The sequence below is a fragment of the Mustela erminea genome, chromosome 2 (assembly GCF_009829155.1).
Source record: "Mustela erminea isolate mMusErm1 chromosome 2, mMusErm1.Pri, whole genome shotgun sequence".
Lineage (NCBI taxonomy): Eukaryota > Metazoa > Chordata > Mammalia > Carnivora > Mustelidae > Mustela > Mustela erminea.
In genome coordinates this window covers 84,022,991-84,048,860 of record NC_045615.1, presented here as the reverse complement: position 1 = coordinate 84,048,860, position 25,870 = coordinate 84,022,991, and the positions used below count along the sequence as shown (strand labels likewise).

At 35.8% G+C, this 25,870-nt stretch overlaps 1 protein-coding gene across 6 annotated transcripts in view; it reads left to right on the top strand.

Moving 5' to 3' along the window:
• SCLT1 (sodium channel and clathrin linker 1) overlaps positions 1–25,870 on the top strand; it is a 179,570-nt gene that overhangs the window by 133,099 nt on the left and 20,601 nt on the right. The window contains exon 19 of one of the 6 annotated variants that reach the window (XM_032333410.1): positions 14,485–14,751. The exons of the other annotated variants lie outside the window; for them this stretch is intronic. Within the exon in view, the coding sequence (XP_032189301.1) occupies positions 14,485–14,605 (121 nt within the window). The 3' untranslated portion in view covers positions 14,606–14,751. Of the gene's footprint in view, positions 1–14,484; positions 14,752–25,870 lie in introns of those variants that run through there. 6 annotated transcript variants of the gene reach the window in all.

Genomic DNA, 25,870 nt, shown 5'->3' with positions numbered 1-25,870 from the left:
CTTAATCTTGATAACAACCCTACAAAGTGGATAACATTATTGTTTATTTTTACAGAGAAACTGAGGCAGAGGAAGGTTAAGGAACTAGTTCAAAGTCACATAGCAAACAAAATGGCCAGTAAAGACAATATGCTCTTAACCATTGTTTTATAAAATGCTACTGATTGGTTGAGAAAAGTGAAGACAGAGAATGGACCTTTTAGTTTGGCACCCTTTGATGGTCTTTGTGAACTATGATAAGAGCAGTTTTGGTACAATAGTGAAATAAAAATGTATTTAGAATGAATTTAAGAGAAGTAGAGAATTTCTGCTTCCAGTTTAATGGTGAGCTAAGCAATTTGAACCTCCACCACAACTAAAAAAGTTAGATGGATTATAAAACCCATCTACAAGAGCATTAAAGAACTAACAAATAATTATTACCAATTTTGCCTTATCCCAGGAATGCAAAATTATTAAAACATTAGAAAATAAGTTAATATAATTTATCACATTAACTTTTTTTTAAGATTTTATTTATTTATTTGACAGACAGAGATCACAAGTAGGCAGAGAGGCAGGCAGAGAGGGAGGAGGAAGCAGGCTCCCTGCTGAGCAGAGAGCCCCACACAGGGCTCAATCCCAGCACCCTGAGATCATGACTTGAGCCACCCAGGCGCCCCACATTAACTTTTTTTAAAAGAAAAATCATAAGGTCTTCTCAATAGATACAGAAGAATCATTTGATAAAATTTGATATCCATTTATATTTCAAAATAACTCTAACAAATGAGGAATAGAATTTCTTTAATTTTATGAAGTTATCTATTGTAAAGCAAACATTATTTTTAATGACCAAAAAATGTTAGTAATTTTCCTTTGAAGATTGGGAAGATAAAAAAGTTTATTCTTACCACTTCCATTAGTATTTGTATGAGAATTCCTTATCAGTGCACTGTGGCAAGAAAATGAAAGAAAAGGTATGAAAACCAGAAAGGAAGAAGGAAAACGAACACAGATGACTGTATATATTAGTATATATAAACTGTATATATAGAGTATATATAGACTGTATCTATAGTATATATAAAACATGACTATATGTAGTAAGTCCAAAATTAATAGATAATAGGTTAATATACAAAAATCAATTGTATTTCTACATATCTGCAACAAATATTTCAAAACAAAACTTCAGTAAAATTTACAATGCATCAAAAAACATCAGATGCTCGGAAATAAATTTAACAATGTGTGAGACTTCTACATGGGAACTATGATATCAGGAAGATTGAAGAAGGCTGAAGTAAATAGAGATCAGGTTAATTGATCAGCAACTTGCCCCGTCTAGCCATCTATAGATTCCGTACAGTCCAGATAAAAATCCTAGCACATGGAGCAGTATCCTAAGTATATTAAGTGAAAAAAAAAAAGTTCTGTATAGTACGTATAGTATTCTGCCCTTTAAGATGGGTGTGTGTGTGTACATATATATACAAGCATGCTATACATACACTACATTCATACACATATGTGTACATTCTCTTCTTAAAAATAGGTGACCAAAACAGTAATTAAAATGGTTATCTATGAGGAGAGAGAAAAATGTAAAGCTAGACTTCTTTGAATGAACTTCGTCTTATAGGTATATAGGCTTGAGTTTGACACGATATAAATGTTCTTATAATTGTCTTTTAAATAAAAATTTTTTTAAAAACCTAAAAATCTAAAGTAAAATTAAACAAATGAACTTAATTGTGTAGAAAGTTGATGACTTAACTGCACAGATAAATTATTTCAGGTGACATTAAACATAGTAATTAAACTATATATCCCTACTGAGATAAATCCTAAGGATAAAAGCGAATGTAAAAAACCATAAACTGTTTTTAGTAGTTAAATCATCATAAATAATATTGATGTTACTATTACTCTGAATCTTATAAAGAAATTGAATAATTATAGAAATGCCTTTAAGAATCAGGATTTTTATAATAAGAAGGAAGAGACCCAAATAAAACTTGTATTTCTGCATTGAAATTGGGAATATTATCATGGAAACACACGACGTGTTTTACTCATAAAAATATGTATTTCCTGGCTCGGTCCTGTATTTCCTCACTCTGTCCACTTAAGGGACCCTAAGAGGCAGTGACCAGTATTCTGTTGCTATGAGATATCCTAAAAGAAACCGGAATTGTCTAGAGAAATGATTGATTACAGCTATAGGATAGGAAAGTACAATATGAGCCTAGAAAACAAAAGGGGAGGAAGGTATCAAGATTATTTGGCCCATGTCAGAAGGACCCAGGAGCCAACTTAAGTACGCCCCTTCTGGCTGATGTGGGAACAATTTGAACATCAAAAAGAACATCTGCAGTAAATTGAAACATGTCAAATATATTAAAAATCCATGACTTCAGAATGATACTAAATTTTAAAAAGCCTTTGGTCACCTTTAGAAGATCCTATAGAACCGACTCTTTCTGAAAAAAGATAAAGGAGAAAATCAAGCTTTTATTGTACTTTTCCTTTAGTCACTACGTAATAGCCCTTACTTCATTGGTTAGGGAACCAACATAGGTATTTTGCTAGTTAGTAGCTCAATGTGTTTGTTCTGATTAGGCATCCCAGAACCAGGGAAATAAACACAGAATAGGATTATAGAAACACTAGTTGTAAGACTTAAGCCAAGAGTTCATTGACTACCTGATCTGCATAAACCTGTCCTGGTTGGGGGGCCACAGTGTCATTTGGGTCTCTAGGAATTTTTTCAGCAACAGTGTCCAGTAATCCTGAAGGTGTCTGGATTCTTCCTTCCCCACTACGTGGTCATCCATTGCACCCCACTGCTTGGTCACCTAATTTTGGAAATTAGATCTTCACAGATCTCTTAGGGGAAGGCTATGTATATGGATGTATAACAGATTCCTTTTAAAGGAACCTGCAACCCCTTTCTTTATTCAAGAGGCTTTGAGTCTGTGACCTGACTCAAGTCTGAAAAATGGTTATAGGGCTGTAACACTTTCTTATAGTGATTCAAGTCTGGTTTGCTTTTCCACTTCTCCAAGTCAAGTAGTAGATCACCCATCTATTTCAGTTCTAGGGTCACAGTGATCAAACTAGCTGATCCCAAAGATCTCTGCAGATCAAACTCTCCTGGTAACTATTTCAACTCTGCTACCCATTCTAGTAATGATGACCACATTTTCTTTGGAGATTTAAAGCTGCTACATCACCCTTGCCATTGAGAATCCTATCATCAACAGAGCTCCACAGGGATACTGGAGCAACTCTCATGACTGTATTTCACTCAGTCTCTGTGGAGAAAATGTCCTTTGGATCCTTCTGAGGGCCAGAGTTGAAGGATGGATGAGCTGTTTTTATATTTAAAAAAAAAAAAAAAAAAAAAAAAACCTGGCTGCAGTCTTCCAGTCTCCCCCAGCCTTTAGTAACTTCCTCTACACTACTGATTCTCAAATGGGGATTACTTTGTCCTTCTCCCCTCCCTGGAACATTTGTCTTGAAAATATCCAAACACATGTAGGGATGATTCTGGATCTAGTGTACAGATGCCAGGGATACTGCTAAACATCCTATAATGCACAGAACAGCTCCTCACAACAAAGGATTTTCTAGCCAAAGATATCAGAAGTGCCAAAGTTGACAAACCTTGCTTTACACCATAACAAGGATTTTCTTACATTTCAATATCATTCAATATAGGTTACCCTTGAGCCCAAATTATGTTCAGCTAACCAAACAAATCAAGTCACTTGAGCTAACCTGAATCCATAATGTCTGCTTTGTGAGCCCACATTGAAAAATTTGGCCTAATCTAATGCTATTTCTTCATCTTTAATACGACATCCTTAGGATCCATTCTCGCACATACTCCCCAGGTTCTGTCTACATAAAATTGGCAGAATCGTGTAATGATTTTAGGGTATTCTGCCTCCTCACAGGTCTTGTTTTGAAGGTCATTCCCTAGATCCTATCAGACTTGACTGGCTATAGGTACAGAAGTAGTGAATGAAAGAATGAATGATGGTGAGGTGAGTCCTGAAGGGAATCATCTCTTCCTTGTAAAGCAGCCCCTTCAGGGGAGACTGTTACAAACTCCTTAGGCAGAGGATACTTACCTTTCCAAATAGTGTGGAAGGACTGCTTCTACTGGCAAAGGAGACATACAAGAATTTAGGGATTCAAGACCCAGCTTCACTGGAGTCTGTCTGAACACATATTCCCATCTCAATTTTCAGGGAAAGAAAGACCCTACAAAGTTGGGAATTCAATTTGTGTTATAATTTAGTAACATACAGGGTTAGACTTTGCATTTGATTATCAGAAATCTCAGCTTTGCAACCGGAGGAGATAGGGTTTCTTTTAACGTAGTCATAAGAGCTTTCAGGACCCTAACCTGGACTTTGAGCTCAGAATTTAAAACTCTGAGCTCTTTATTGTGGATCCTCAAAGTTCTCCAGTGTACCTAGAAGTCCCATTATGTTCTTCATTCGGTAGTGTTTTATGTCCTTAACTCCTTGGTCACTCAAAAACTTATCCTTTATAGGCGCTTGATTTTATAGGTGATAATTTAAGTATTTTGCCATTGTACAGCATGGATTACCACTGTATCCTTTATCAGTGGACTTTAAATTAATCAAAGCAGAGAACCAATTCCAGATAATCCAGAACCAGTTTAGAGTACTCATTCGTGAGGTTATATTCCTCCAGGACTACTTCTGGAATTGAAACAAATTCCTGTATGTATCAGGGTTTCTTCAGGAAAACAGAGCTACTCTGAGTGATATAGAATATGGGATTTTGGGGGGGAATTAGGTCTGACACAGTTCTGGGAGCTGGTAGAGAAGTCAATGCAATGCATCTGTTGTTAAGCCTGAAGTCACTATGGGCCAGCTAAGCTAAAGCTGGATATGAATGAAAGCAACTCTAAGGACAAACTGGAACCCTGTTTTCATTTATCTGTCATCATCTCCAACCACTGCCATTGAGACCTGCAGGAAAAGCTGGTACCATTTACTGTGCTTCTGCACATGACTCAAGAGGCTGAAAGAAGACATCTGCCAAGAGGTAGAAGACAGAATTTCTGTGGATCCAAGTAGTGCTCCACACCAACATAGTGACCTAACATATCAGCAACAATGTGCATGAATTGCCACAGTGCCAGGTGCCCTGTCACCCTTCAGCGTCTGTTGCACAAATTTCTTTATGGTCAACACCAACCCAGGACCAGGCAGGAAAGGGAATGCTGGGAAATGTAGTTCCAGCTTAGCTAAATTGTTGTAGTCCAAAGCTGCCATCATGAATTTATCATAACTTAGTGATGTTGAGCAGTTCACAATGTTTACATAAGGAAATAGGAAACCATATAATATAAAATAGACTTAAATGATCATCAGTCTAAAGATTACATTTATGATAGCTATAACTTGTTGAATATATACTATTTGACACTTTACAAACTCATGTAATGATCACAAAAACTTTATGAAGTAAATGCTCTAATCTTCCCTGTATTAGGGTTCTCCAGAGAAACAGAACTAATAGGATGTATGTGTGTTTAAGTGTAAAACAGTTATTTTAAGGAATTGGCTTATGTGCTTATGGAGCTTAGCAAATTTAAAGTGTTTCTGAGGGAAAAAACTGACAAGCTAGAGATTCAGGAAGGAGTTGGAATTTGAGTCTAAAGACATTTAGGCTGGGGACCTGAAGAGCCATTGTTATTATTCAAGTTCGAAGGTCATCTCTTGCAGAATTTCCTCTTGCTTGGGAGAAGTAAGCTTTTTGTTCTGTTAGGCCATTAACTAATTATATGAGGCCCACCCACATTATAGAAGGCATTCTGCTTTACTCAAAGATTTAAATATAAATCTCATCTAAAACATTTCACAGGGATGCCTGGGTGGCGCAGTCAGTTAAGTGTCTGCCTTCACCTTAGGTCATGATCCCAGAATCCTGGGATCAAGTTCCGCATCAGGCTCCCTGCTCAGTGGGGAGCCTGCTTCTCCCTCTCCCTCAACTCCTCTCTCTGCTTGTGCTCACTCTCTCTCTCTGACAAATTAATAAACAAAATGTTTTTTTTTTTTAATTTTTAAACTAAAACTAAAATATTCTCACAGAAACATCCAGAGTAGTGCTTGATTAAACACCTGGGCACAATGGCCCAGACAAGTTGACACATAAAATTAACCGTCACACTCTCCATTTTACACGTAAGGAAACTCGAAGCTTTAAAAAATTTATAAAGATCCATAATCCATTGTTTGCAATTTTAGATTTGAGAAAACTCTAACAATAGAATTTTCCTAAGTTAGGTGCCTAGAGTTCGGGTAACAAGACCTGACTTGAACCGACAGGTGGCTATTTATGGTATAGGTATATCTATGTCTGCACATATACCCATATACGCATATAAACATTTCATTTATCGTGCCTATTCGTATGTTCTACTAAGAAATATTTCTGACTCTTGTAATCTTTATCCAACTCTAAACCTCTAAAATAATTTTCTTGGATGTCTTAGGCTTGGCTTAATATTATATATGTAACTTGTACATATCAGCTAATTACTCCCAGGAGGTTATTGATAGTGAATGTGTTTTATTTTAGTTTATATTCTCTGAAGTATCAAGCAAAGTACTTTTCCAAAAGAAAGCACATAGAATATAGAATGTAATAGCCTGGAGTCTGTCAAAATAATTTTAACACAACCCTATCTATTGCTTTCATCTGGGCTAGAAAGCTTGTTAAGGCCCTTTACAACTTGTGACTTCAGGAATAATCACATTTTATTAAGGAATTTTTACATGATTCCCTGGAGTTGTCCCATTATTACATAGGAGTCTGTGAGTTGTAAGATCATCCATAATTTTTGGTAGGATATTTTATTCAGGAAGATCAAAGAACATCTTCAAAAATTATAGATATCTTAGACTTTAAGTCTTATAGATCTTAGATTCTGTACATTTGTATTTTCATATATAAGAAGAAATATTTTTAACCAATAAACAACTTATTTTATGCAACAAATATCCTATAAATCGAATTTTTACATCTGAAATCATCTTAAATGCTCTGGTTCATTCTTTTAAAATAACCTGTAAAGTAAGTGCTCTGGGAAGGAAAATTTGTATAGTTGTTTTCAATTATAGACAAATCAGTGCTTCTCACAAATTATTTTTCCTCCAAAACATAAAGGGAGGCAGAACACAAAATAGAGTTGTCCCCACATGTGGTATACATAAAAGATCAGAACAGAGTGAAGATGAAAAAAAGAGTAGACTTGAATCACCTTAGAGGAAGATGGGAACACACTGGTAACATTAAACCAGATGGGCTATAATCATAAAAAGAAATTGAGTGAAATACTTTTTTTAGTGAAAATATGCAGAATAAATTTGAAAACATGAAACTTTGTTAGCTGTGTTATTTTGTTTTGTTGTGTTGTGTAGCTATCAATTAACATTTTATTTTTTTTTAAGTTTTTAATTCCTGTTCATTAACATACAGCATTATATTGGTTTCAGGCATACGATATAGTGATTCAGCAATTCCATGCAGTACCCAGTGCTCAACATAAGTGCACTCCTTAATCTCCATCAGCTATATAGCCCAATGCCCCATTCTCCTCCCCTCTCTTAACCGTCAGTTTGTTCTCTGTAAGAGTCTGTTTCTTGGTTTGTCTCTTTTTTTTCCCTTGGCTCATTTGTTTCTTAAATTCCACATATGCGTGAAATCATACGGTATTTGTCTTTCTGTGACTAACTTATTTCACTTACCTTTATACTGTCCAGCTCTGTTCATGTCATTGTAAATGACAGGATTTCATTCTTTTTATGGCCAAGTAATATTCCATTGTATGTGTATATGTATATGTACACATACATACCACATTTTCTTTATCCATTCTTCAAGTGATGAACACTTGGGCTGCTTCCATATCTTGGCAATTGTGAATAATGCTGCTATAAAGATAGGGGTGCATGTGTCCCTTCGAAATAGTGTATTTGTATTCATTGGGGAAAAACCCAATAGTGCAATTGCTAGATTGTAGAGAAGTCCTATTTTTCACTTCTTGAGGAACCTCCACATTGTTTTCCAGGGTGATCGCATTAGTTTACTTTCCCACCAACAGTGCATGAGTGTTCTTTATTCTCCACATCCTTGTCAACACCTGCTGTATTGTGAAGGGCACATATTACATGGAGAACTGGGTGTGGTACATAAACAATGAATTCTGGAACACTGAAAAGAAATTTAAAAAATAAATATTAAAAAAAATAAAACCTAACTATAGACACACAAAAAAAAAAAAGAAAGAAAAGAAATGCAAATGCCCTTTAGCAGTACACTGGATAATGGAATTCATTTTTATTGCTCTATATTATCCTGATACACCTAGACATTCCTTCTTCTGGCATATTCCTAAAACTGAAATTGCTGAGTCATAAGGTATGCATATTTTCAACCTTAGTAGAAAATGCCTCAGTGTTTCCCAAAATAACTGTAGCTATTTACATTCTTGCAAGAAGTAGAGTACATGAGAATTTCTGATAATCCTCATCTTCACTCAGTGAATTAAACCAGATGTGTTAAATTGTCTACTCTAACGACTACTGGTTTCTCATTGCAGTTTTAACTTGCAACTCATATTTCTACCAAAGTTGAACATCTTTTTATATGTTTATTGGCCTTGTGAACTTTTATTTTGTGAAGTGTTTCTTCAGGCCTTTTAACCATTGCTCTATTGAGTTGTTTACTTTTTTTTAAAGTGTTGCAAGTATCTTCTCCTATTCTGTGGCTTATCATTTCTCTCCTCCCCAGTTCCTCTCTTTTGATAGTTCTTAATTTTAATGGAGTCATTTTTATCTCTTTGGTTTTATGATGACTGTTTTGTGTGTCTTATTTTAAGAACTCTCTTTCTATCCTCACCTCTAAAGATACTCTCTTTCAGCTTAACTGATTTATAGTTTTACCTTCTACATTTAAGTTCTTATTTAATCCAGAATTGATTTTGTGTACAGAGTAAGGTATAAGTCTGTTTTTTCCAAGTGGTAGCCATTAATCCCTGCATCCGTTAATGACAAAATTGTCATTTCCTCACTACTTTGTAATATCCCCTTTGTCATAATTTCTGTCCAAATTTGTGTGTGTGTTTCTGAGCTTTCTTATGTTTCACTTGTTTGTCAGTCTATCCTGTATCATTACCATACTGCTGTGTTCTTTATAGCTTTAGAAGATACTTTTGAAAACAAACACAAGATTAGAAAAGTGATTTGATATCTGATAGAACCACTCCTGTTAATCGGTTTTTCAAAAATATCTGTTGTTAGCCATGGGCATTTCCATATTTATATAAATTCATATTCATAAAATTGTGTTTTTAAGTTCCATAAAGAAATGTGATGAGATTTTGATTGGTATTACATTGGCTCTCTAAGTAAACATGAAGCAAGTTAAAATAATTTGAAATTTTAAAGATTCCAGTCTTTTGGACATGAATCTTTCCATTTGTTTACATCTTTTTAACACCTCTCAATAAAGTTTATTAATTTCTTTATACAAGTCTTACATGTCTTTGTTAGATTTAATTGGTATTTTTTACTCCTCAATATTTTTATATTATAAATAAAACCTCTGATTTTATTTTCTGACCTTTGCTTGTATAAGAAATGGAAATGCTTTTGATACTGATTTTTTTTACCACTAACCTTGCTCAATACAAAAGCTATAGATTCTTTTGGATTTTTCAACAGCTTTATTGTGGTATAATTTGCATACTATATAGCTCACTCCGTTAAACATAAAATTAACTGATTTATGGTAATTTTACAGAGTTGTGCAAGTATCACTTCAATCAGGTTTCAGCACATTTCCATCAAACCACAAAATCCGCCATGCCTCTTTGCGGGCAGTACCAAAGTCCTGTTTCTGGCAATCAGTAATCTACTTGCTGACCCTGTAAATTTGCCTGTTATGGACATTTCCTATACACGGAATCACACATTATGTGTTCTTTTGCATCTGGATTCTTTCCCTCAGTATGTTTTTGAGATTCATCCATATTGCATCATAGATCAGTATTGAGTATCTTTTTATTGATGAGTCAGTGGAATGGATATGTACCACATTTTGTTTATCCACTCACTAATTGATGGGCCTTTGGATTGATTCCACTTTTTCTTTTAATTGTGGTAAAATATACATAAAACTTTTACCATCTTAGCTATTTCTAAGTATACATTTCAGTGGTATTAAGTATATTTACTTTGTAATGTTACTATCATGACCCATCCTTTTCTGGAACTTCTTTTCATCTTGAAAATTGGAAACTCTGTACCTATTAAACTAAATTCTCCTAGTGCCCTCTTCCTTCTCCCCTGGCCCCTGGAAACCACCACTTCACCTCTGTCTCCGTGACCTTGACTACTCTAAGTACGTCATATAGGTGGAACCACATGGTATTTGTCCCCTGTGATGGCCCTATTTCACCCAACACAAAGTCCCCAAGGCTCATCCATGTTGTAGTGCGTGCCAGAATCTCCTTCTCTTTTAAAGCTGACGAGGGACTTACTTTTTGTTCTCTGTATACTTCACAGCTTTTTTGTCTCTCATTTCTTATTTATTACTGACTTTTTATGTTTAGGTGATTTTCTTTAATGAAACCTTTGAGTTCCTTTCTCATTCTCTTTGTGTATATTTTATAGCTGTTTTCTTTGTGATTACCATAGGGATTACACATAACATCCAAAAATCTGATCCTGTGTAGCTCTGTCCCCACTCCTTTCAGTTGTTGATATCACAAAATTATGCTTTGATACACTGTGTCCAAAAACATAAACAACTTTTTCCAAAATGTATTCGCCTCCTACATTATATAGGAAACAAATATAACTCTACTTTTTTATTTTTTACCTTGTTTAAGAGACTAATACATTTTTTAAAAAACAATTCATCTAAAAGCCAGTCTTATTACAACTTTGGTTCATACCTGTACATTTTGCTTTCTATAAGACATTAATGCATGTGTTGGGTTTTGTTTATATATAATTATACCATCTCTGAAGATAACAGTTTTATTTATTTCCAGTCATCATATGTTTTATTTCCCTTTGTCACCTATTACACTGATGAGATCGCTAGTACAGTGCAGAATCAGAGTGATAGTCAAGGATTCTTGGTCTTTTCTTCAATTTCAGAAGGAAAGATTTCAATCTTTGTCTTTTGTATGATGTTTTGTGTGTTGGAGAATAACTTCTGTTAGATTTAGGAAGTTTCCTTCTCATTTTACTTAGTTTTTATCATAAATATTGCATTTTGTAAAAGCTTGTCCTGTATTACTTGAGGTAACCATTTTATTTTTTTAATCTGTTAGTGGGATAAATTTTATAGATTTTTGCTAGTGTGCCAAGTTTACATTCCTATAATAAAACCAGTACAGTTGGTATACATTCTTATGTGTTGCTGGATTTGGCTTGCTAGTATTTTGTTTAGTATTTTTTCATCTATGCTCACTAGAGAGATTGACCTGAAACTTTCCATTCTTGAACTTTCATTGTTAAGTTGTAGTATCAAAGTTATGCCAGCCTCAAGAAATTGGAGACCAGTGATTTCTGTTTTTGCATAAACTTTGTATTTTAGAAATGCTTATTCTTTGAATATTTGGTAGATCTCTCCAATGAAATTCTCTTGGCCTGGAGTAGTGGTGGTGGTATTTTGGGATTTCTGTGGCAATATCTTTGATTGTTATTCCATTGAACAGTTATAGAACTCATCAAATTTTCTTTTTCTTCTTTGAAACAGTTTTGGTAAATTACATTTTTCTATAAATGTATCCATGTCTTCTGAATTTTCAAGTATTTTGGGTGCAATGTGTCCATAATATATGACGTCTGAAGTATCTGTTATGATAACCCTTTTTGCATTACTGATGCTAGTATTATCTGTACCTTGTCTGTTTTGTCTTTATCATTCCCACCAGAGTATTATGTTTCATTACTCTATAAATAACTAATCTTTCTCTTAATTTTATATTTGTTACGTATTTTATTTCAGCACTTTATTACCTCTCTCTCTGCTTTCTTTGCTTTCATGTTGCTGTTCCTTTTCTATCTTCTTGAAATAGAAGCATAGCTCACAAATTTGCACCTTTTCTTTTCTCTTAATTTGAATGGATTATTAAATGTTACAGATTTTTTCCCAGATTCAGGCATAGTCTTACCATATGAGTTTTGATACATCTAGTATTTTCACTCTTATTTACTTCAAAATATTTTCTAATTTTCATTATTTCTTCTTTCAATCCATGTGTTATAAATACATTTTTAAATTTCTAAACATGTGGGGATATTTTAGTTATCTTTTTGTTAATTACTTCTGTTTTCCATAGATCTGTCTCTTAGAAACAGTATATGGTTCTGTTTTAGACCATTTAGTTCATTTATATTCAGTGTAATCCAAAGTATATTGAGATTTGTTATCTTTATTTTATTTTAGTACTTTCTATTTTTGTCATCTTTGCTTTCTTTTTCTTTCCTCTCTCATCTTTTTTACTAACTTGGTGTTTTGGGGGTTTTTAAAAAAATCATTCTACTTCTCCCCCTAAGCTTTGGAAATTAAGTAACTCTGTTTTCTTTAGGTTGTTACCCTAGAACTTATGCCACATATATTTACCACAGGAAAACCTAAAGTTAGTCAAAGCATTTATCCTCCTGCCAGATAATACAAGAACTTTGGAATATATTAACACATTTATTTCCTTTGTCCAACTTTTATGTTATTGTTGCCAGATTTTAAAGTCTGCTTTGTAGTGTTTTTATTTCTCCCCACTAGTTGTTTTATATAATTGGAGTTCATTTTTATTAGTCCATATATTTACCACCTTATTTGTTCTGCATTTCTTCTTATATCTCAAACATCCCAGGTAGGACTACTTACCTCGTATCTAAATTATATCTTTTGGAAGTTGCTTTAATGAGGGCATTCAGGTGATGAATTCTCAACTTCTGTTTATAAAATATATTTATTTTATGTCCATATTTGAACAGTATTTTGCTTGCTGACAGAATTCCATGTTGAAGCTATTTTCTTGCAGAAAATTAAAAACAACATTCTGTTAATCTCTGACTTCTGTAGTTTCTGTATAGAAATCATCTGTCTACTTCACTTTCCACCCCTTTAAAAGTAATCTTTTCCTGTGGCTATTAAAATGTTTTGTTTTTTTGTGATTTCACTGTGATATATCTAAGTATAAATGGGTTTCATTTGTTGTATTTTGTGCCTTTTGTTAGTGTAGATTAGTATTGGTTCAGAAAATTGCTAGATTCTTCAGATATGGCCTTTGGAAATGCCTACCTCCTGCTATGATGGAGAAACTGGTACCAGACCTAACTTCCCAACAGAAACAACTAGAAAACTGGACAAAATGTTTGAAACAGTTATTTTTTCTGATCCATGAGAGACAAGAAACAAGATAAAATGTAGAATCATCTTGGATTTCTGCCTAAGGATCCTTTCAGGACTATTTTCAGGGAAGGTAATCTCAGCCACTGCCAGGTCTGATGCCTGAGTAACTGAAATTTTCAAGGCAGAGAACCAGAGAAGATAGAACTACACAGCGAAAGAGCTTCAGAAATCTGCATAGTCCTTCTGAATGTGTTTCTCACTCATAGAATAAAGCTTTAAGAAGCCAGTCAAATAATGTCAAGGGAGTTGTAAGCTGAAAAACATCAAGAGCTCACATAGGGCGGGGAATATTAGAATTCTGCCCAGCCAGAGTGGAGAATCCTTGTTGAATACATAGTGCATGCAGTAAAGATTCCAGAGTCACTTCACCTTATTAATAGAATTAAACCAGCCCAGAATGAAAGGTACTCTAAATTCACCTTGACAAGACTTAAAAACCAAGCCTCAAAATAATCTAGCATGTTCTCAAGTAATTTAACTGCCCATAAGAACAAATCCAAAACTTTTATTACTAGATAAATAAAAATGTTACCCATAGCCAGGAAGAAAAAGCAATGCATAGAAACACACTCAGAAATGACAGAGGTAGCACAATTAATAGACAAGAACTTTAGCAATTATAAATATGCTCAGTGATTTAAAGGAACACATGAAGATGATAAGAAAGGGAGTATACAAAAAGGAGCCAAATGGAAATTTGGACATGTAAATTATATTGGAAAGTTTTTAATTTGCTGGATGTGATTAACAAATTACACACTGCAGAAGAACAGATCAGAGAACTTGAAGACAGACAAAGGCTGGAAAAAAAAGAAAAAAATAAACAGAGAGTCTCAGTGACCAGAGAGACAATATCAAGTGATATAATGAAGGGTGGAGGTAGGAGTTAGGAGTATTTTAAGAAATAATGGCCCAAAGTTTTCCATATTTGATGAAAAGCCTTTCTGTTGATTATTGATTACTATATAACAAATTACCCCTAGAACTTAGTGGCTTAGAACAACATTTATTATTTCACAGTTTCTGTGGGTCAGGAATCGAGGCATGTCTGAACCAGAATGCCTCTGACTCGGGATTTGTCATGAAACTGCAGTCATCTCAAGGCTTCAGAGGAGAAGATTCACTCCTGAGTTCACGCTAAAGCTATGGCAGGCCTCAGGTGTTAACTGTTGTTGGCAGATGTCAGTTCCTTGCCTCATGAGCCTCTTTATATGTGTACTCACAGCGTGGCAGATTGCCTCCCTCCGAGTGAGAGCTGAGAGAGAAAGAGGTAGAGAAAGGGAGGTAAGGAGAGAGGGGAAAGCAAGACAAAGGCTGTGGCCTTTTTTTTAAACCTAATTTTAAAGTGACATCCCATCACTTTTGCCTTTTTCCATTGATTAGAAGCAAGTCATTGAGTATAACCCCCTCTCTGCCCCTTGAGTGTGAGGTTCTGAATACCAGGAGGTAGGGAAATTGGGGGCCATTTTAGAGTCTACCTACCAAAACCATTGCATCACACAATATACAAAAGTAACTTGAAATGAATCATAGTCCTAAACATAAAAGGAAAATGACAAAATTTTTAGGAAAAAACATGAAGAAAATCTGTGGAAAGCAAAAATTTCTTGGGACGCCTGAGTGGCTCAGTTGGTAGGACAACTGCCTTCGGCTCAGGTCATGATCCCGGAGTCGCAGGATCGAGTCCCGCATCAGGCTTCCAGCTCCACGGGGAGTCTGCTTCTCCCTCTGACCTTCTCCTCGCTCATGCTCTCTCTCTCACTGTCTCTCTCTCAAATAAGTAAATAAAATCTTTAAAAAAAAAATTTCTTACGTAGGACACAACAAGAACGATTCATTAAAAAAATCAATAGACTACGTTGTATTTTTTTTATTTTTTGTTTTTAAAACCTGTACTCTTTAAAAATCACCATTGAAGAAAAGGGAAACAAGACTGTGAGAAAAAGATTTGTAAATAGTATAACTGACAAAGAACTTGTTTCAGATTATTAAAAACAAATCTTACAGTTCAATAATGATAACACCAATTTGTCAGTTTACTGCAAAGTTAAGTGTGTCATTACTATATGACCATGCAGTTGTACTCATAGATACTTACCCAAGAGAAATGAAACAGATTCACACACAAAAGAACTTGTGTACAAATATTTGTAGCTGCTTTATTTATAACAGCCAAAAATGGGAAACAATCCAAATGTCCATCAAGAATTGTGTGGATAGGGGCACCTGGGTGGCTCAGTGGGTTAAGCCACTGCCTTCGGCTCAGATCATGATCTCAGGGTCCTGGGATCAAGTCCCGCATCGGGCTCTCTGCTCAGCGGGTAGCCTGCTTCCCTCTCTCTCTCGCTGCCTGCCTCTCTGCCTACTTGTGATCTTTCTCTGTCAAATAAATAAATAAAATATTAAAAAAAATAAAAAAGAATTGTGTGGGTAACCACACAGTGATAAAAGGGACAAACCACTGATAAGTGCAACATGGATGATTGTAAAAAATGAGATGAAACAAAAGCCAAAGAAGATTGCATACTGTATGATCACACATGAAATTCTAAATAAGACAATTCCTTTTTTTTTTTTTTTTTTTAACAAAAAGAAAGCCATTTAATCCCAGTCTCTAAGGAATGGATTTGAAGAACCACTGGAGTGCTCACAGACTCTAAAAACATTTCTAATCTAGTGACAACAATACACTGGATGCTTAGGGCTGGGGTGGGAGAATGACTACATGGGGTCATAAGGGAATATTTTGGGATGAGGGACATATTCTGTATATTAACTGTGATTATAGATAAGTGGGTAACACATTCATCAAACCTTACTAAGCTCTATACACAAAATGGCTACATTTTATTTCCATAACCATACCTCAATAAGCTTGATTTTAAAAACAAAACAAATATTGCCCCTGTGCAATTCCCTCTCTCCCATCCTTCTGGGACTCTGCTCAAAAGTCAAATGTTAAACTTTTATATTACATTCCTATGTCTCTCTTTATTTCCATCTTTTTCTTTTCACTGTGCTGTATTCTGACAGTTTCTTCAAATCTAATATTTTATAAGTTCTCTTTTTGTGTTCACTCTGCTGTATGTGTCTATTGAGTTTTTATCTTAAGGTTTTTTTGTTACTACAAGTTCTATTTAACTTTGTCATACCTGCCATTTTATATTCTTACAACCTCCTGCTTCTTGCTGACATTTCCAATTTTGCCTTGCTTTTCTGTTAAAATAGTAAACATTATTTGAAATTCTACATCTGGTAAATTCAGTACCAGACAGGTTTGTTTCTGTTGGTTCTTTGCAAGTTGTCTGATTTCTCTAGCTACTTGCTAGTAATTGCCCTAGAAAAATTTTGTTATGGGGTTTACATAGAGAGGCTTTGCCTTTGCTACTTCTAGGTGCCATAGAGCACTTCTGGTTTTAAGTACATGATGAAAGGAAGGCTTTCTGGCCTTCCATAGATATTTGTTCTTTGAGGTAAATCTGTAAGATGGCTGGTCTATGGCCACTTAACGAAAATGTTTCTTTTTCTTTCTTCTCCTGTTTTGCTTATGACCAAAGTAGCTTCTCTATAGTCCTATATGACTTTGCAAGGAGGGATGTGGATTAAGATATGGTTCACCTTTATCCTAAAGGCGTACACCCTTGGGGTCCCAGATTAATGTTGGGTGTGGTCCCATACCCCCTTCTCTGAGTGGTAACAGAACCAGACCCCAAATATGTGGGTATTGTAAATGCCTTCCAGGGCATAAGAAGCTTTGGTGTTCTTGTGTTCTGCTTATTTTTCTCATTACAAACATCCATTCAATAATTGTCTTGGGATTTTTTGATATATTTTCATTTCTTTAATGCTTTTAAAGTGTTGTAGAGTTTTTCATGAATTGATTATTCTGCATGGCTTCATATGCTTTTACTGGATCCAAGCATATAGTCTTCAAAAATATCCATCTCATTTAGCACAATGATTGATGTGTCTTGGTGAAAACCTGGTAAAAATCTTTAGATAATTTTTGTTTACATGTGTCTCTGGTCAATTACAGCATCCTGGAAGTTGAAATGGACTGTAGCTACAAAATAGATCAATTAGAACTGTTACAGGGAATTAGTTAGCATCAGTGTCATTAGAACCAATGTTGCACTTATGAAACATATTACTTCTAATTAACAAATATTGACAGTTGATATTAGTATTATTTCTTAACTAAAATATGTTGTATACCTTTGTGTCTTAACTGTATTACTTTGAGATACAGTGAGGCCAGACATAGATCGAGAGAGAGACATGGGAAAGAGTTCTATAATTTCTTATATTCACTTTCCTGAGGAAACACAAGACCACTCAGGGAAAGCACCAGCGTTGGCCTCAAGGTAAAGGAAGTAGGGTTAACAGTGGGCAGGTCCCTTTTTTGTAATTTCCATGGAAGGAATGAGGCAGGGTAAGTAGTTTTAGGAATGACTAATTTGAATGATTTCAGTGGGCTCGGGTTGTCTGATATCTGGTCCTGAGGCAGTTAAGGCAACTGTCTAGTAGCCCTGATTATGAGAGCCCAATAGGCAACATAATTGGGAGTGTGAATTTCATTGGCTGCACAAGAAGGGAAACTGATGGGCCTCTAGCTAGGGCCTCAAAACTGAGTCAGGACAACATTTTTTCATGTGTCTATTAGCCATTTGTATGTTTTCATTGGAGAAGTGTCTGTTCATGTCTTCTGTCCATTTTTTGACGTGATTATCTTTTTTGTGTGTAGAATTTAAGGAGTTCTTTATGGATTTTGGATATCAGCCCTTTGTAGTGTCATTTGCAAATCTCTTCTCCCATTCTGTGGGTTGCCTCTTTGTTTTTGTTTTTGTTTTTTAAAGATTTTATTTATTTATTTGACAGAGAGAGATCACCATTAGGCAGAGAGGCAGGCAGAGAGAGAGGGGGAAGCAGGCTCCCTGCTGAGCAGAGAGCCCGACGTGGGACTCGGTCCCAGGACCCTGGGATCATGACCTGAGCCAAAAGCAGAGGCTTTAACCCACTGAGCTACCCAGGCGCCCCAGGTTGCCTCTTTGTTTTGTTGACTGTTTCCTTTGCTGTGCGGAAACTTTTGATCTTGATCAAGTCCCAAAAGTTCATTTTCGCTTTTTTTTCCCTGTGCCTTTGGAGATATGTCTTGAAAGAAGTTGCTGTGGCGCATGTCAAAGAGGTTACTGCCTGTGTTCTCCTCTAGGATTTTGATAGGTTCCTGCCACATGTTGAGGTCTTTATCCATTTTGAGTTTATCTTTGTGTATGGTGTAAGAGAATGGTCAAGTTTCATTCTTCTATACATAGCTGTCCAGTTTTCCCAGCACCATTTATTGAAGAGGCTGTCTTTTTTCCATCGTAAATTTTTTCCTCCTTTGTCAAAGATTATTTGAGTTGAGGGTCCATGTCTGGGTTCTCTACTCTGTTCTGCTGGCCTATCTGTTTTTGTGCCAGTACCGTGCTGTCTTGGTGATCACAGTTTTGTAGTAGCTGCAGTTGCACTACTGGTTATTTGCCCCAAAGATACAGATGTAGTGAAAAGAAGGGCCAACTGTACCCCAATGTGGAAAGAACCTTCAACAGACGAATGGATAAAGAAAATATGGTCCATATATACAATGGAGTATTATGCCTCCATCAGAAAGGATGAATACCCAACTTTTGCATCAACATGGACGGGGCTGGAGGAGATTATGCTGAGTGAATAAGTCAAGCAGAGAGAGTCAGTTATCATATAGTCTCTACTTGTAGAGCATAAGGAATAACACAGAGGACATTGGGAGATGGAGAAGAGAATTGAGTCGGGGGAAATCAGAGAAGGAGACAAACCATGAGAGACTGTGGACTCTGAGAAACAAACTGAGTGTTTTGGAGGGGAGGAGGTTGGGGGAGATGGGTGAGCCTGGTGGTGGGTATTAAGGAGGGCATGTATTGCATGGAGCACTGGGTGTGGTGCACGAACAATGAATTTTGGAACACTGAAAAAAATTAAATTTTTAAAAAATCATCCTAATATTTTAATCTCTAATGGCAAGGGAATTAGGAAAAATAGAAAAATACAGTGATTTATAAATTTGTTTTAAAAAAAGGCAACATTTAAAAACAACTGTATTATACCTTGAAGCAACTAATAGTTTGGAGTCATAAGCCTAGGATATAAGGATACATTATTTTAATAGTACAGAAGTGCCTAACTCTGATTTATTTATATCACAATGTTGAAATGAAAGATGAAAAAGTGCCTGTTATGTTAGCTGAGAACCTAAAAACATCTTTAAAAATGTAGCACAATTCGTAACTGTGCTTCTTCCTTAGTGAGAGACTTCCCATACTGAGGATGTCCTGTAAAGATTTAACATCCCATTTTCTAACATAATAGCTTTTTCTTCAGTCAGTATGCTTTGATGATTAGAAACTGTAAATCTACTCTGAGAAAGCTTTTGTCACTTGGCAGATATTTTGCATCAGGCTTAAGAAAAAGGCAATGCCCCTTCTTTGTGGGTCTCTTTACACTTTTCCATAGTTCTTGGGGGAAAAAATAATAATAATTAGTAAGTCAGTTTGGTTTAATATTATTTTTGTATTAAAAATTACATGTAGATTATTAAAATGATATAAACTTTGCAAGAATATAGGCACATTATAATTTTATATATATTAATATATAATTAATATACTTAATTATATTCTAATTGTATTGTTAATATATTAAATATAAATTTTTATTATAATAGTAAACTTACCTGAAAATATCCAAATCTGCTCTGATTTGGGGTTTTGTACAGCTTCAAAAGTGTTCAACAAGATTATCTATATCTTGGCGATCCCTTGACTCCATTAAGTTCAGAACTAAGTTCAGAATTGCAATTTAAAGTGTCAGATGCTTCAGTTTGCAAATTTATACAGGTGCTTCCAGAAACAAAAGCAGATACCTAAAAACTCACTTTAATTTGTGTAAAAAACATCTGAGTGGCCACTCTTCTAAGCATTCTGCTAGATCCTGTAGAAACACAAAGATGAGTAAGACAAGATCCTACTCTTAAGAAATTACAACATCCCGTTACCCACTTTTGTTTCTCCTTGTAGCATTCATCATTAACAGTAATTGCATTTTATATTTATTTCTTTATACTTTTTATCTTTTCTGCCTCACTATAATATCAGCTCTATAAAGTAACTTGTCTCTTGTGTTCCCCACTATATCCCTAGACCATAAAAGAGTGTCCCACCCTAGTAGATACTCAGAACATAATTTATTGAATGGATGAATGAAAGCTAGTTGATTTTTTTCAATTATTGTTTCTTTTCTAGGACAAATTCTCCTTCCAATTTTGATCCTTTATGAATAATTTTAGCTTTTGAAATGCATTTGAATTTTGTGAAACATCATAAAGTGTAATGTGTCCCCATTATCCAAGAAACTAAGAAACATAAATTCCCATAATTATACCACTACCTTATAGTGAAACTTTTCATCTCATAAACATTTGAAAATGCTACCCATTCTAATAATTATTATGAAAACTACTGATGTTAAAGGAATATGTAGTCCAAGACATAGGCACCAGGATTGAGTGAAAAAGTTTTTTAAAACTAGTATTGCTCATAATCAAGATCATACTTTCAGAGGATAAACTGTTACACAAAACAATGTGTCCAGGATTATTTATCCATGTTTAAACTCATGTTTGAACTCCTGTTCTAAAATTTCAGGTACACATTGGTCATCTATTACAAATCTATGTGAACTCTGCGTGTATATTCATAGGCACCAATACATCAGTAGTTATTGTCACATAATATTTGTTGAATGAATATGAGCATAACAATTTATGTAAACATAAAGGCCATACATAGTATCGGGCACTTAATAAGTATTCTGTAAAATGTCCATAGGTGACTCAGTTGCATTATTGAAATGTAACTTTTTATTTTTTTTATTCTTTTAAAGATTTTATTCATTTATTTGACAGACAGAGATCACAAGTAGGCAGAGAGGCAGGCAGAGAGAGAGGGGAGGAAGCAGGCTCCCCACGGAGCAGAGAGCCCGATGTGGGGCTCGGTCCCAGGACCCTGGGATCATGACCTGAGCCCAAGGCAGAGGCTTTAACCCACTGAGCCACCCAGGTGCCCTGAAATGTAACTTTTTTTTTTTTAAGATTTTATTTATTTATTTGACAGAGAGAGATCACAAGTAGGCAGAGAGGCAAGCAGAGAGAGAGAGAGAGAGAGGAGGAAGCAGGCTCCCTGCTGAACAGAGAGCCCAATGCAAGACTTGATCCCCAGGACCCTGGGATCATGACCTGAGCTGAAGGTAGAGGCTTAACCCACTGAGCCACCCAGGCGTCCCCGAAATGTAACTTTTTAGAGGAGTTTTTCCCACCAGTAGTACAGGACCAGAGAAGAATCCCTTCAGCCTGAATTCTGGGATGCAAGGCCAGGTTCATGAGGAAGCAGAGTAGGTAGATCCATGATTCAAATGTTTCCTAGAATGAGACTGGTGTCAAAAAACAAAAAAACCTCAGTATGCTACCTGTCATACCGTCACCATAATTTAATTCTTTTGAACACTGGAAATTGTTTTTCATAGACTTCTGGTGGTGTTTTTAGCTAAAATTCCGGTGTTAAAGTAGTCCTGTGGTTTCCAATAGTCAGAATCTTGAAAACAATGTGGATATGGTCCATAGAACGACAAGTGGAGATTGCACTGGCTTCTCTCCTTGGCCTTTTCTGTACCCTCACAGTCAGTTGCTGAGTCTGTCCGATCCTGTCTGCTTAATGTTTTTCAAAGACGTTTGCCTTTATCCTCACTTCCTGTACCTTAGTTTAGGCAAACCCTCAACTCTTACCTGGATTCCTGCAACAGCTTTCTGATTGATTTCTGGAACCCTAAATTTGTCTTCCCTCTAATCCATTTTCCACACTGTATGCCAGAGATGCCTCTTATCCATGTCGTTCATTCGTTTTACTCTCCCAGCCCTTCCCACCCCCAGGTAAGAAGAAGGTAGCCACAGGGATTTTCTCATCTCGCCCTTACATGTATCCCAATAGCATTTCTTATCACTGTCTGCTTTTTATTACTCTCTTCTACTTAAGGAAATTTTAGAGAAGAGTACCTGGTAGCTCAGGCATTAAGCATCTGCCTCCGTTCAACTCAGTTGTGATCCTAGGGCTCTGGGATCAAGCCCCACATCAGGTTCCCTCAGGCTGCTCCCTTTGCCTGCCGCTCCCCCTGCTTGTGCATGCGCATGCACTCTCTCCTTCTCTCTCTCTCTCTCTGTCAAATAAATAAATAAAATCTAAAAAAAAATTTTTTTAAAGAAAATTTTAGAGAAACCACCATCATCTTAATTAAGGTCCTTTTATTATAATAAGGAATTAATATTACCAATTTAAAAGATCAAAATTATATCCAAAGCACCCAGTCCTTTCACAATAGCTGCTAGCTAATAAACCAGCTAGTCATTTCTCCTCATTAAACCGTTAAACCGTAGGGCATTGTTAGGTAGTGAAACTGCTTTGGGGAGTGTGAAGCTGCTTTGCCATTATCCAGCAAGGAATCCTACCTTTTAAAAGACAATAGCAGTGAACTTGACAGACAAAAAATCCTTGCCCTTACGGAGTTTTCATTGTAATAGAGACAGTAAACAAGAGAAATATAAAATATGGTAGATACTGAGTGCTAAAGAAAAAGATAAAGCAGATAAAGGGAATAGATAGTAGTTATATTTTTAGAAGGGAGTATAGTTTTCCAAAGAGTTAGCGGGGATAATTGTCCTGAACTCTCCTGATGCTTTCTCTTCTTCCTTTTGTTGAATAAACTCTGGTTACAGCCAGTTTGGTGTCCTCCCTGTACCTTCAACCGTTCAGCTTGAAGTGGCTGGACAAAAACACACAGCCGTGCTTGTGGTCTCACTCTAAATTCATGATCCCCAAAAGGATCTTTATACTCACCAGGCAGTCAGTCTGTAGATTCTACTCTCCTTGGCATCTATTTCATAACCCTCTTGTCCTTCCTCAGGTCTTTTACATCTCCTCCCACCATCACTTCCATTTGGTAACTTCAGTTCCTCTTTCACCAAGAAAAGAGAAGCTATCAGAAGAAGACTACTGCATTTATATTGTTTTATTAACATATAACATATTATTTGTTTCAGGGATACAGGTCTGTGATTCATCAGTCTTACACAATTCACAACACTCCCCATAGCACATACCCTCGCCAATGTCCATCACCCAGCCGCCCCATCCCTCCCACCACCTCCCTTCCAGCAACCCTCAGTTTGTTTCCTGGGATTAAAAGTCTCTTACAGTTTGTCTCCCTCCCTGGCTCCATCTTGTTTCCTTTTTCCTCTCCCTTCCCCCACAACCCACTGCCCTGCCTCTCAGATTCCTCAAATCAGTGAGATCATATGATAATTGTCTTTCTCTGACTGACTTACTTTGCTTAACATAATACCCTCTAGTTCCATCCACGTGTCATTGCAAATGGCAAGATTTTGTGGGTTTTGATGGCTGCATAATACTCCATTGTGTATATATGCCGCATCTTCTTTATCCATTCATCAGTTGATGGACATCTAGGCTCTTTCCGTAGTTTGGTTGTTGTGGACATTGCTGCTATAAACATTCAGGTGCACATGTCCCTTCGGACACTACCTTTGTATCTTTAGGGTAAATACCCAGTAGTGCAGTTGCTGGGTCATAGGGTAGCTCTCTTTTCAACTTTTTGAGGAACCTCCATACTGTTTTCCAGAGTGGCTGCTCCAGCTTACATTCCCACCATCAGTGTAGGAAGGTGCATTTATATTTCCATGTGCATCTTTTCCCGTATACCCTGTTATAGTAAAATAAACTGGCCCTGCTCCAATATAAGGCCAAATTCTTCATTTGTCCCATAGATTTCATCTCCATTTTGCCATACTGCCTCCTGTTGAATTCTCAAATAAAACAATCTTTTTTTGAAAGTAATTTCCATAACAAATAGAGTGCTTTAATATAGCAACATGAAGTGGTCAACTACCCTCAAGAGATAAATAAATAGAAATAATTCATGGAATAAGAAATATAAAACTAACCAACCAATCTTCTAAGGGACATTCCTACCTAAATGAAATCTTGGGTATAAATTTGTTTCGACTGCCCACCCCCTCGTCGTGCTAGTGCACCATGGTCAGATTTGCTCTGCAGATCATGTTGGGTTAACAGAGCCCTGCCTAGCCCAGTCAAGAAAGTTTGTGTCTTGATGCCAGTTGTACCTTGAATCCAGTCAGTATAGCTAGGATTTTTTTTCAGTTTCAAACCCTACTTACCCTGTTCTCTGTCTAGCCTTCAAAACTAGGTTTTGGTAAACAACCTTCCAAACCCTAAGTAAGTTAAAGCTACCAAATTTCCAGTAATTTAGTGATTTTTTTCTTACCTCTTAGATAAAAGGAAAGAAAGGGAATAGAATTATTTCCTTCAAAATCAAGAGACGAATACCATCACTTGACACTGAAAATGTGTAAGACTATTTTTCTTACATTATGCAATATTTTAAAAAATAGCTTTTAACATCATTTAAAAAAAAAAAAAGTAACTATTGCCTTACCATCCCAAATACTGCGTTCTACCTGGGGAGTCAAACTATAAAGATCTATACCAATGGAAGCTTACTCTGCTACCACGTTTTTAGCAGTTCAGTCTCTATTTTTAGTGATTTAACTCTTTCTTTTACCTTTTCTGTGAATTTGAATTTATATCAAACTCAGTTTGTGTGTCATTGCTATGAACTTAAACTGTTCTCAAAGCTTCTTCAGTAATGTTTCAGAATATGAACTTTTCAAATCATCCATTCAGCACATAACTGAAGGCATTATGTTCATTTATTTCCAGTTTACATAGAATCTTAGATGACTGTGTATGGTTTCCCAGAGTGATCTCCATCTTTTATGTGTAGCTCTTAATTCAACGGCCTTTTAGACATTGAAAAATATAAGCTTAGACTCATATATTTATCAGTCGCCTTAAACAATGAAGTACTGAAATATATTTTTAGAGACCAAAAAATTTTCTCCTAAACATAAGTGACTGACTTAAGATCTTAGTGTAAGTATCAGTTGGGGTATATAAAAAGCTAACATACTAAATTCAAATCCAAGATCTGCCCCACAAATGTGTGATTATGTATAAATCACTTTTTCCAAGCTTCAATTTTATCACTTACAAGAATAAAAGCTACATTAGGTTGCTAAGGTTATTTATGAAAAAGTATAAATATCAAAGTGTCTCATAAACTGTAAAGTTCTAGCAAATCTATATTTTTATTCAAATTAGAGATATACTCAGATTTTGTTCTTTAATTTTCTTACTGTCTCTGAATTGCTACTTCTTGACTGTCCTTGAGAGATTTTCAACATCCT